Source organism: Perognathus longimembris, chromosome 1 (genome assembly GCF_023159225.1).
Source record: "Perognathus longimembris pacificus isolate PPM17 chromosome 1, ASM2315922v1, whole genome shotgun sequence".
Taxonomy (NCBI): Eukaryota; Metazoa; Chordata; class Mammalia; order Rodentia; family Heteromyidae; genus Perognathus; species Perognathus longimembris.
In genome coordinates, this window is record NC_063161.1 from 31526472 (window position 1) to 31539658 (window position 13187).

The following is a 13187-nucleotide window of genomic DNA, read 5'->3' on the forward strand; positions in this document are numbered from 1 at the left end:
CCAGCCCTAAGCAACAACAGGTTCTGAATTCTGGTATATACACACACGCGCGCGCACACACACACACTGAATAAAAAGAGTCAGGTGGATACACAAAGGATATTAGACCAGTTTATTACATTTAGGCCTAAACAGGAAGGGATACTGAAAAAAAGTATTCGATACTAGACAGATGCTGGCCTGATACCACTTTGATGAGGATAGAGGGAGAAAGAGAGGTCAGTGCCTGCTCTGTGCTCTGTGTGGAACTTTGAGAACCAGGAGAACAAGCAGTACCAGTACTAGCAGCAGATCCAAATTCAGCTTCATTTCATGATAGCAGCAGTAGTTGGCACCCGTCATGGAGCCTCTTGGGGCAGCCATGACCTACTGAGAAATGACAGAGCTTATTAGCAAAGAGGAAATGATACTACATGGTGATGGCTAACAACCTGAATCACTCTTGGATAGAAAGAAACCAACATATGACATTAAAAGCCCCAAGTGTCCAGCAAAGTTAGGAAGACATGTTAGAAGTGTGAGAGACTGCAGAGTCACAGAATTCATTTAAGTCCCTAACTTAGGACACCACAGTTCCCAACAGATGATATTTTGACAAGATTTTAGAATGATGCAAAAGTGATACACATTTAGGGGAGATTGTACTTGGAATTTTGATCTTTGCTAGGTGAATATCATGCAGCCTGATGTTGGCATGAGTGGAATGGGAGCCCTAGGTCACATTCTGCCAGGAAATCATGAGGTGAACAAATGATTATACCTAATGTGTTACCAGACTTTCGAGGACACAGGTGATCAATCAATTACATGAGAGATCCAAGAATTTCTCCTATATAAAATAAGTTGTGGGGTAGATGATTTTGTCAAAATTGTCAGATGTGAGTGTTATGAGCATGATTAAGGCTAAGCTGTTGTACTTAGTGAATTAGGTGTGTTAAAGGCACTTTTATCCTACAATGTTTCCAGCCTATGGTGGGTTTATCTGTTTGTGACTTCATTACAAATTAAGCAGCATCACTATTTAATACAGGTATTATAGAGAAAAGAGTGCTTTGTACTTAAGGCTAACATAATTTCTTTCCCTCCTCCCCAGACTCCAGGCATGGTTTAAGGAAACATATATTAATATACTATGTAAGTGATGTGGGTCAAATAAAAACTCTTACCAGGATCAATTTACACTTTACAGAGACAACAGTTTAACCTTTTTATATGACCATTTCCCAGATTGCTTGGTGATAACCATTGTTATATTACCATTTGGGTTCAATACCCAATGTCTGTAGTTTTCCTAAGGTAGAAAACCTTTACATGTGAAGAGATGGCTTGGGATAAAGGAAAAGTAATATTTCTACTTCAACTTAGTTTTGAGCCCTAAAGTCTCCAATCTTGAATTCTTCTCTCTACCATGCCTCCTTCTACATAAACTCTCTTGAACAGATTTTTACCTGGTTGTACAATAATGTTATTGGTGGGTATAAAAGTTTCCATTTAACTCTAAAGTGGACAAAATTGATCACAAATGTTAATCATTGACTTAATGCTTTTGGAGGGGCAGTTCTAGGGTTTGAATTTAGGGCTCTGCCACTTGAACTATACCCCAACCCTTTTTGCTTTATTTTTCAGATAGACTCTCCCATTTTTGCCTGAGGCCAGCCTCACCATGATACTCCTACTTATATCCTCCATGTATCTGGGATTATAGGTATGTACCACCATGCTTTGACTTGATATATATAAATATATTTATATACAATATATGTAGATTATTAAAATATATATACATGCATGTATGTATATGATGAAATTGAATGCATAGAAATGTGTTCAGTTTTCCTAAATATAGAAATGTAAAGGATTCCGGTAATACACTTACATATCCCACACTAACTAATTAGGAATTAGTAGGAAACAGTTTTAAGGACCCAATAAATATTTAGAATAAAAAGATTGTTCTTGCTTCAGCAGCATTTATACTAAAACTTGGAATTATAAAGAGATTAGCATGCCTCTTGCCCAAAGATGACACGCAAATTCATGAAGTGTTCCATATTTTCCTGTTTTAAAATTTTAGGCTTTTTCCCCAAGTATCTTCTAAATTATCAATTCTGGTTTCAAAGAAAATGTAGGTCTATGCAGACAATACCCTTTGCTCTGCATTACCCAGCAGTTTTACAGCCGATTTGGGTCAAGGATCTATGTCCTCTGCACAGCGAATTCCTTCTCTTCTGAATAAAACTCTAGAGATTCAGGGAAGCTGGTGTCCATTTTCTCCAGATTCTCAGATCTAGAAGAGTAATCAGTACATTAGTACCATGACCAGTGTGGTGCTTATAGCATGAAAATTGTACCATGTAATGGAATTCCCCTATGTACTCCTCATTCTCACACTAGTCCTTGAAATACCCAACTTAAAATTATGTAGAATGTTTATTTGATACTACTTTCTCCCTGGCCCTGCATTGAGCATGATTGCGCATACAGGCACCCCACCCCCAAATACAGTATCTTCTACTTAGTGGGACTGTAAGTCACATGACTGTTAAGAAATCTGACCTTGTTCCGTTGGTGGTAAGGATCACCAGGGATTCATAACAGATTACAAGTGAATTCCTCTGTCCCCTCTGTGATATGTATGATAAAGCATCTCCTTCAGAATAGATGACATCTGGATGTCATTTGACGCAAAAGCTATGACTCTCTTGGTATTATTTTCTTTGCTGAGTAAGAGCCAATCATGGATTCATTCTCCTCACACTGCTATGGTCAGCCACTTTTTTTTTTTCAAATGTGGTTTCCTCTCTAGCAGTTTGATAAGCATCAGCACCAAATTCTCAGATCCATGAATACCAGAAGAAAAAGGCCATTTACACACTAGCCTTCAATTAAGACCCACTCAAAGAGTGGCTTTAGAATTGCTGAGATGAACATCCCTGTTACCTGTGTGGTGAGATGTTGATCTCTAATTACCATCTGTTACTGACATTTGAACACAGATGTCACACCAAGATCACTTCCTTTCCAATGCTTGCTGAAGCAAAAGAAAATATTTGAAGAAGCTGATACAACAAAGTGGACAATCCAGCCTATCTTGCTCTAGAGTTGACTGGCAGAAATTCCATTTCATTATAGTGCATTCTTTGTGTTAAAAAAACAAACAAACAGCACCATGATCAATCTCTTGTTTTTATAAATCCTGCGATATGGGGCACCAAGAGCAAAAGACTATCCCAAGGTTTGAGAAGTGGTGGAGTATGTTGGTTGCTCGTGGGACTAACAGGTGCCATCTGTGGATATTCTGCTCACAGCCTTTGTCATTCACATTCCTGTCCTACCACCTCACTCATCATGTGTCTCATTGATAGCTTCAACTCCTTCCAAATACAATCCAGAATACCTAAGAATACCAAATAACCAGTCAAATATATCCCCTCAGGTAATTGTGAAGCATAGACAATGCTTATGGCCTGAAGCTGAGCATGACACATAACCCTGGGGACCATTGCCAAATAAATAACACGAGGCTATCTGAAATCAGGCTTTTCAGGCAGAAAGCACTGAGATAGAATTATAAAATATTGTACCTGGCACAAAACCAGGCAGCTTCTAAATAGGGCCCCTAAATCTTTGCTACTTCTCCCATTGTGAGGTAGGGTACCTGAACTCTTACTTTGAATATGAGTAGACTTTTGAGTATTTTATCCATAAAAAGTAGTACAGAACTGAAGCTAAGTTAGATCTTAGGATCTGTCACAAAAGGATATTTCACTTTGTTAGCTGGGATATTCATTTTGGCTCACAGGAGCAGAAGTCCCACTACTTTGACCTACCATACTGCAGGTAGATCAGCTACACAGAGAAGACACAGGTAAGGGACTGGTTCAGCCTATTTTCCAGCCAACATTAGCCACCAACTGAATATGAGTTGGTATGAATAAGAGTTGGTAGATTATATTTGAATGCTGAAACTTAAATGCATTGATTTTAATACATATGTTGGAATAATGTCTCTAATCTTGTACAGGAAGCATTCATTTTCCAGTCTTCAAATTGGAGATCATTCTCACTTTAACAATCAGTAAAATTATGAGTGTCTGAAGCTACCGATTACATGAGTTTTTCTTGATTGGAGACTACACTAGAAATAGAAAAATTACTTTTACTCTGAAAATGAAAGAAAACGCCTGTAACATACAACTCAAAGAAACAATCATGAGGGGTTGGGGATATAGCCTAGTGGCAAGAGTGCCTGCCTCGGATACACAAGGCCCTAGGTTCGATTCCCCAGCACCACATATACAGAAAACGGCCAGAAGGGGCGCTGTGGCTCAAGTGGCAGAGTGCTAGCCTTGAGCGGGAAGAAGCCAGGGACGGTGCTCGGGCCCTGAGTCCAAGGCCCAGGACTGGCCAAAAAAAAAAAAAAAAAAAAAAAAAGAAACAATCATGAATAGCAGAGAAATCAATGAGATTTAATACTTTCAATGTTGGTCTGAGGAGCCTGAGCAGCCAGTGCACCTCTATATTGTAACTTGGGCCTGACTGGGCCCTAAAGCTTCCTGGAATAACTGCAGAACATGTCAGTATGAAGCCTGAACAAAATGCAGTCTAAAATAATCAAGGTAGCCAGAGAGACTTCATTTGACCAGAGGTCGGTTAAAGTTAGGATGCTTTAGGCATTGTTTATAAGATGCTTCACTGCCTTGTTTGATAATTGTGCTGTGTACTGGAATATCAGCAGATAAATATTTGAAGTGTCAGGTGCTCCGCAAGGCAATTAAGCCCCTGACAAGTTACTGTCCCAATAAGTAACTAATGTATACATAACAGGAGGGGACTGGCACCAAAAGTCCCTTGCAGCACCCCCCACTAACAGTCCCGAGGTCGATAACAGGTAAAGGCTGACCCCAGATGTCTTTTGCAAACTTTGACTGTCTTGCTCTTAAGGGACAATGCCCCAGCTAATCAGGGATAGATAACACATTAAAGGTTATCCAATTACATGTCTTTTTAACTGGGAATCCCCTAGACTTGTTTACTGTAAAAACCCAGTGTAATCTGTGCTTGAGGCCTTCATCCATCTTGGCTGTGTCCTTGTGGGCATAGGTCCAAGCTTGAGCTTGCTAATAAACTACTCTGCTTTTGCGTTGGAATCAGCTTCTCAGTGGTCTTTGGGGGGGTCTCGAATTCTAGGCATTTCAGTTCTACAGAGCTTAATGGCTCCTCATAAAAGGCATATTCAGGGCTGGGAATATGGCCTAGTGGTAAAGTGCTCGCCTTGTATACATGAGGCCCTGGGTTCAATTCTTCAGCACCACATAGATATAGAAAAAAGCCTAAAGTGGCCCTGTGGCTCAAGAGGTAGAGTGCTAGTCTTGAGCAAAAAGAAGCCAGGGACAGTGCTTAGGCCCTGAGTCCACACCCCAGGACTGGCAACAAAAACAAAACAAACAAAAGGCATATTCATATCATCAATTCTGGAACCCACGAACATTACCTCACTTAGGAAAAGGGTCTTTGCTGATATAATTGAAGATTTTGAAATTAGGACATTCTGGATTATCTGTGTGGAACTTAAATCTAATGACAGTGTCCTTTGTGTGTGGGGGGGGGGGGGCAGTCCTGGGGCTTTGAACTTGGGGACTGAGCATGCTGTCTCTAAACCTTTCTACTCAAGGCCAGTGCTCAACTACTTGAGCCACAGTTCCACTTGAGGCTTTTTAGTGTTTAATTGGAGATAAGAGTTTCACAGACTTTGCTGCCTGAGTTGGTTTACAATGGTAATCTCAGATCTCGACCTCCTGAATAGCTAGACAAGTGTCCTTTAAGATACACACCAGAGACATTTAATGAACAAAAGAGGCAGTGTGACTATAGAAGCCAAGAATGGAGTAAAGCCACCACAAACCAAGGACTACTGACAACCACTAGAAGCCAGAGGTTAAGGACAGATTTTCCATTAGGTCCCCAGAAGGACCAGTGCCCTACCAACACCTGCATTTCTTTTGGATTTATGGTTTCCAGAACTGTGTGAGAAATTTCTGGTTCTCTAAGACAATCCATTTGTGGCCATTTGTTACAGCAGCCATAGGAAATCCATAAAAACAATAAAATTAAAAATTAACAAAAATATTTCTTCATCTCAATTGGTCCCTCATAGGTCCCAAAAAGAGATTTCAGTTCCGATTATTATTTGCATTGTAGAAATGTCAATTTTCTTCAGGTTGAATGTTTTGCATGCTTTGTTTCTTCGTTTGTTGGTCGTGGGATGCTTTTTTCTTTTTAATTCATGGCCTAGTGGTGATTTTAAAGCTGTATTTAGAGTAACGTGAAGGACTTAATGGTACATTTTAATTTCACCTGGCAGTCCTTGACATATTTGAGATGTGAGAGTGAAGAGTGGAAAATGACAACTTTATAGTAAAGTTATTAGTAGGAAAATGTTGTGAACGTGCTTTAAAGTACCTGTGTCATTTTCATGGGGGGGGGGGGGGCCCACCCTACCAAACACCAGTACTCCTGAAAATTGTGCAGCTCATCCAAAATGAGGTTAAGTATGAGAAACTGTCACAGCTAACAGAATCCTAAAGACACATGAAAACCTAAAGTATCCCAGGGGAATTCCAGGGAGAGGGAGACTCAGGTAAAAATTCACAAAAATGTGAAATAAAAGAATAAGTTTAGGGGCTGGAAATGTGGCTTAGAGGTAGAGTGAGTGTCTAGCATGCATGAAGCCCAGGGTTCTATTCCTCAACACCACATAAACAGAAAAGGCAGGTGGCTCAAGAGGGAGAGTGCTAGCCTTGAACAAAAAGAAGGCAGGGACAGTGCTCAAGCCCTGAGCTCAAGCCCCAGGACTAGCAAAATAAATAAATAAATAAACAAATAAATAAAATAAAAGAGTTTAGTTAAGAATATTCCAATTCTGGCACGCCATTAGGCGTTAGTATTAACTAACATATTAACAGTAGGAGCTCTTTGAAGTATGTTTGCAATGTCTCTGCAAATCTAAAACAACAAAGTCTATTTAGGGGCAAACAAACAAAGCCCCCAAACCACATCTCACTGCTGTCTCTCTCTCCATTTACATTTGAAATAAGGAACTAAAGTTGAGGGTAGTGAAATATCCCATACAAGTCAACATTGTTGAAGCAATTGTGTTGATGGTGTCTCAGAAAGATGATCCAAAGGGTGCAGGATTATTAATAAGCCCCTCCTTCAATCATTTGAGATGTTCCATAAAGGGAACACCTAGAAACACTTGGAGAACTAAAAGAAGCAAAAGAAAAGAATGAGATTAGTGGAAACCATGTGTCTGGGTATCCTGTCCAGTCTAGTTTCCTGGGCTAACCGACGTGCCATCTGCTCCCGCAGCCCAAGTGGTAACCGTGGCTCACGTGTCGTCCCCTCCTCCCCCAGCGCTTTGGGGTTAGCAAGTTCGACCCCAGCAAGTCTGGGCAACATCCATTCTGTGCAGGTTGCTGAGGTGGGGGAAAGGGGGGAGCGGCCGCAGCATCCAAAGTGTGCAGATCGTTTTTCCAAACTCCATCTGCTCCCCCCCCCCCGCCCCCAACTCCCGGGTATGGGGGGGGCACAGCCGCAGCCACCCAGCCGCGGGGACTAGCGCGGGTCTTTTATGCATAACAAAAGAGTCCACCCCTCCTCCTCCCGCCGCCCCGCCTCGGTTTCCCGCGGCCCTGGGCTGGCGGTCCGCTACAGGAATTGGCTCCCAGGCCGAGGTTTCCAGGTACCCGGAAGGGGGAAGGGGCTGTGGCGGCAACAATTGGGCGGGTGCGGGCGAAACGCGGGACTCCGAGCGCCAAGACGGCGTGGGGTGGGGTCGGAGGGGGCGGGGAGCCCGGACCGTACTGCCACGCGATTGGTCAGAGCCGCCCCTCCAGCTGCCGCTGATTGGCGGATGCTCAAATTCAGTCTCAAGGCGCCAGACGAGGTGTTTTAGCGGGGGACTGAGGTCCAGGCTGGAGTCACGCTGGGCGGGTACGCGGTGGGACCGGTGCTACACCGACATCGCGGGGCCTCCACCGGCGCAAGGCACTCGGATCGGGGGCTCTGTGTGCGCCTCGCCTGGCACTCCTGATGTTGCTGCCCGACTGCTGATACCCTCACCCCTATCCCGCCTCGGCGTGCTGCTGCGGAGATCCCTTTGCCCCGCGGGAGTAAGTAAGCGTGGGGCCCGGGCGCCTAGGGGGAAGCGGGAATTGGGGCGGGGGGGGGGGCGGGGAGTTCCCTCGTGCCCCGGCTCTGCCAGCCGGCCACCCCTCTCTTTCCCGGCTGGCAGGAGATTGGGTTATCGTACTAGCGGGACCTGTGGGACTGTGCCGGTCTGAACTCTCTATGATTCCCCACAATTGGGGCTAGGGGGGTGGAGTTCATTGAGACAGTTTATCACTTAGGTCTGCTGGGGTGCCTGGGAGGTGTCTGCACCCAACCCTAGTGGGTTTGATCTAGGGATCGGGTGTTCCTCCTCACCTCCTGATTCAAAACCCCCTTCAAAGCCCAAGTTCCTTCCAGTTCTTTGCGCCAAAATTAACTGACCTGGGAGACCCCTGCACTTTCTGACAGATTCGCCCAACAACCCTCCTGACTTATAATTTTGCCTTATTGCTTTTCATTTAATAAGAAAGGCAGCTTTTGTCGACTTCTTCCCAGATTCCCTGTAATTGCATATTTAAAATGTTTGTTATTTGTTTCTATGAATTTTAAAGTGGATTAGAAAGTGTAGGCATTGGTGGAAATTCCCAGGCCCATGGTTAGGGAAGAAAGTTCATGTTCATGAACACATAATGTTAAGTATTTTTGCTGATAACAAGGAAGTACCTAAGTATGAAATCATTTTCTAAATACAATCGTTTTCTAATATAATTGGACATTACAGATGGAGGTAAATTGTTTAACATTAAAAGACTTGATCAACCCCAGGCAGACCAGACTCGATTTTGCCGCTGAAGATGGGGAAAATGCACAAAAGGTAAGCACAGAAATTCCGTCACCTCTAACATGTCAAATATGGTGATATGTGGTCCAATTAAATGTTTCCAGCATGTCATTTGTATTTGTCTTAATTCTAATGAACATTACAAAAAAATACTTTCTATGAAAAAATAATGAAGCTATTATTGTTGCAGTTCTACTCCCAAGCATGCAGTGGAAAGACCATATTAGATGTAATGTTAGAACCAACTTTATAGAAATCAAACATGCTGGACACAACCAAAAATGTTTAATAGATAGACTTGTCAAGGGTTGTATAGCTACAGCTTTGTAGGAATGTTAGCCTCAGTTCCTTGGGAAGATAGACCTGTAGTGTAGTAATAAATGCTGGATTGCTAAAATGCCCCAAAGTAGTATCCTCATATCAGTCAACCAGCTGTAGAGACAGTTCTGCTCACCAAAGATTGTGGCTTTTGCCTAACATATAAGGAGACAGTGCCTGGTTCCCACCATTGTACCCTCTGAATATTTTTTGTTTTGTTTTTTGCCAGTCTTGTAGCTTGAACTCAGGGCCTGAGCACTGTCCCTGGCTTCTTTGTACTCAAGTAGCACTCTACCACTTGAGCCCAGCACCACTTCTGGCTTTTTCTATATATTTGGTGCTGAGGAATCGAACCCTGGGCTTCATATATAGGAGGCAAGCACTTTAGCACTAGGCCATATTCCCAGCCCCCTCTGAATATTTTACAGTGCCATTTCTAGTTTTTGCCCGAGCTATTCTCTTTTTGTGTTATTTGGGATTTGCAAGACTGATATCTTCAAGAAACATTACAAAATAAACTGATCATAGCAATATCTAAACTATCATCTTGCCTACATTAGCACAGCTGGTGTACAAATCAGCAGATGCCCTACCAATAAGGTACAATAGCTTATTAGCGAACATCTGAGCATTTTCTAGGCAGTGGTAAATAGGTAAAACAAGGCTAGTTTCAGAAACAGTATAAATATGTGAGTAGCAACTTCCTTGAGCATTGAACCTCTTGGGGCTTCTGGTCATAGCAGCAGCAGTGAGCTTGCCTGATTGCACCTGTTAGGCCTTTAAAGAACACTTGACAGTTACTGTTTTTGGATAGGTATAAAACTACATACTGTGCCAGCATTTATTTTTGTTAGGAAATACCAGAGTCCTTTTAAAAGGACTCTGTCTCTCTGTGTCTGTGCAAGCGTGGAAGCACTGCCAGTCCTGTGGCTTGAACTCAGGGCCTGGGCTCTGTCACGGAGCTTCTTTTGCTCAATGTTAGGCCTCTACCACTTGAACCACAGCTCTACTTCAGGCTTTTTTGTTAATTGAGTGGAGATAAGAGTCTTACACACTTTCCTGCCCCATCTGGTTTCAAGATCTCATTCTCCTGAGTAGCTAGGATTAATAACAGGCATGATCTACACCAGCACCCAACCTAAAAGAGGACTTTAAAAAAAATACATAAGGCATATGAGGACAGAAGTATCTAGGTCTTACATACGCAGAATTTTGGTGTTGGGAGTGTCAGAGCAAATCTATTTTCTTTCATAGTCTCGATCAAATATCTATATATACAAAGTTTGTACGTCTACTATGTTTCTGTCCTAGATTAGGGACAGTTATCAAATACCTTCAACAAGGGCCCCCTATCCTTCCCAAGCTTGCCTGGGTAAGTGTTGTGTCCAGTCCAGGTTTTATATTTTAATGATGTACAAAAATGCTCAAAAGTTATTGGAAAATTGGTTAAAATATTTGAGTAGCTTGCATAAGCAGAGATCCTTCCATTCTAGAGAGAGGCAAGAGATACAAACAGTTCTGCTGAAATACTAGGAAGGGCTTTGGTCTCTCTTTTTCCACATTGTTATATAAACTTAATCAGATTTTTAGGGATGGTGAGCTGATATTTAGTCTGAATCCTGGGTTTGATTTACTGCTATGCCATTTCTTTAGCTACATGTCCTCAAACAAGTACATTTATAAGATCTCTCAACAAATGTATATGTTTGAAATCTGGCTATTTAGACCATTTTTCCTTCTGTAAATTGGAGCTAATCCATTAGCACTTCTCTATTGGGTTTTTGTAAAGCACCAACTGTACATTCTCCTCTCACTAAACTGGATTAAACTGTCAGCCCCAAGATAAATGTGATACAGGCTTTGCCCCTCAGTTACCTGAGAGTCTTTCAAGGATCCAGAAGTAAAACTGGCAAACTGTACTATAATTTGATAACTGCTATCACAGGAGAGGCAACCAAGTGCCTATACAGAATAGAGGAAGAAAAAATTCCTAAGAGGACACAACTTCTTAGAGGAAGTAATATCTGGGTTAAGTGTTACTGGAAAGGAAATTCAGCCTACAAGTAGAATGAACAAAGTGAACATCTCAGGCAAGAGAAATGTCATGCAATGAAGGCATTCAAAAACTGTTTTTTAAAAAAAATCTAGAGCAGCCAGAAGCTAGTGATGCTGGCTTCTAGAAGGATCTAGAATTCTCTCTGGGGTTATCCTGCTGAATCACTTATCATTTGAAATTATTTCTTCCACATTTTTTCCAGGTCTATAAGTACTGTATTAATGGAAGTATCTTCTCATTACTCATGGAGAAAAGTTTCTTGAAAATAGTGAGTTTTTAGCTTTATTACCCAAATTTACTGCTCCTAGTTGCAGGGTTCTAAAGAAGTCACCCTGCTATGTTAGGGATGTAAGATTTCTCGGTGTATTTGGAGATGACCTAAGTAGCAAATGGGTAGTTTGGGATAGAGAAGTGAATGCAAAAGGTTGAGCTGTGAAGTTGTTAATCCCTCTATTGGAGTGACTGCTAAGGCATTGGCAACTACTAAGGAAGGGAACTACTGAACAAGTACATATGTGTCAAAAATGGTGGTATATATTTGGGTCTCAGCCCATTAGAAAATAAAAATTATGAGTTTGAAGCCTTCCTAGGACATATAGCAAAACTTCTTGAAAAAAATAAAGTTTAAGAAATGAAAAGACAAAACCTGTAGAAAGAGCAAAGAATATTGGAGTATTTGGGTAACAATGCACTTTCAGCAGGCATGAGTCATCTTTAAAGGCCATTCATATCTTTTGGAAATGGTTGAGAAAGAAGGTGAATTCAGTTGGGGATATAGTTATACCCAGGTGGTTTACAGGTAAATAAGTATGAATTTGGATTTGGGAATTCATGGAAGGTCCTGGCCTTGGAGCACAATTTGGAAATTGTCAACATATTACAGGGTTGACTTTTAAAACCACATAGATGAGATTAAGTGAGCCATTCCAGTGACTGAAGAGGACTTGAAGGCTAAGTATGGACTCATGAAGTTTTTAAAACTCCAGCTATAAGGAATCACTCCAGGAACCAGAGAAACATGGATGTATGAAGAGAATCAGGAGAGAAAGTGGAAGCTTAAGGGCTGACAATTTTATGGAGCAAAGAATCTTCCAACAGTATTAACTATAGTGAGGTCGCCATGATTTGGCAGCTGTGACCTAAGTGAAAAACACAGATCAAAACAGAAAAGGAGAAAGGTTAAAGGAACCCTCAGTATGGATTACTTCTAGAAAGTGTGCTTTGGCAGGAAGGAGATTTTGTTTTTGAGTATCCAGGAGACATTGCTTAGTATTTAGGCTTTATGATGAGCTTTTAACCATAGGTAAGATTTCAGCAAAGCTCCGTCAATGGCATTAAAGAGAAAATGATGTATAGTAAAGTGTAAGGCAGGTCCAATGGAAACCAAGTGATTATTGGAGGCAAAGGTGAATTATGGATGAGAGAACTGGAAAAGAGATTGTTCAGGTATTGTTGAGGACCCTGACAAGGCTAATGGCTGTATATATTATTTGAAGCTACATATCATCAAAGCTAGAGGCATGGCTCAAGTGCAAGGCCCTGAGTTCAAACCCCAATACCACACACACATTAAAAAAAAAAAAAATACTAGAAACAAGGTCTTTAGCTACCAAACCTTTTCTATAGAAATGTGGCAAGGTATAGGCAGTTACCTATAGTCACAACACGGGTATTGTATTACGAATGAAGATGAGCATTTGCGTAGCACTTCACAGATTTCAGAGCTTTTTGCCTGCATTGTTTGTCCTGATTCTCACAGCAACTCTGGCTAGTGACCCAAGGTTTGTTACCTCATGTAGGTGTGAGACCTGGAGAACCACTTCATGGCTACGATTTCTCCAGGCTTTCTAATCAAGGGAT

At 41.7% G+C, this 13187-nt stretch overlaps 1 protein-coding gene and 1 pseudogene across 1 annotated transcript in view; both read left to right on the forward strand.

The window, feature by feature from the left end:
* The first annotated feature begins 1956 nt into the window (after positions 1-1956).
* On the forward strand, positions 1957-2057 carry LOC125341253 (annotated as a pseudogene).
* A 5921-nt stretch (positions 2058-7978) lies between these two features.
* Positions 7979-13187, forward strand: part of E2f7 (E2F transcription factor 7) — a 37352-nt gene continuing 32143 nt past the window's right edge. Inside the window, exons 1-2 of the mRNA XM_048349715.1 lie at positions 7979-8174; positions 8894-8986. Coding sequence (XP_048205672.1) covers positions 8894-8986 — 93 coding nt within the window. The 5' untranslated portion in view covers positions 7979-8174. The remainder of the gene's footprint in view (positions 8175-8893; positions 8987-13187) is intronic.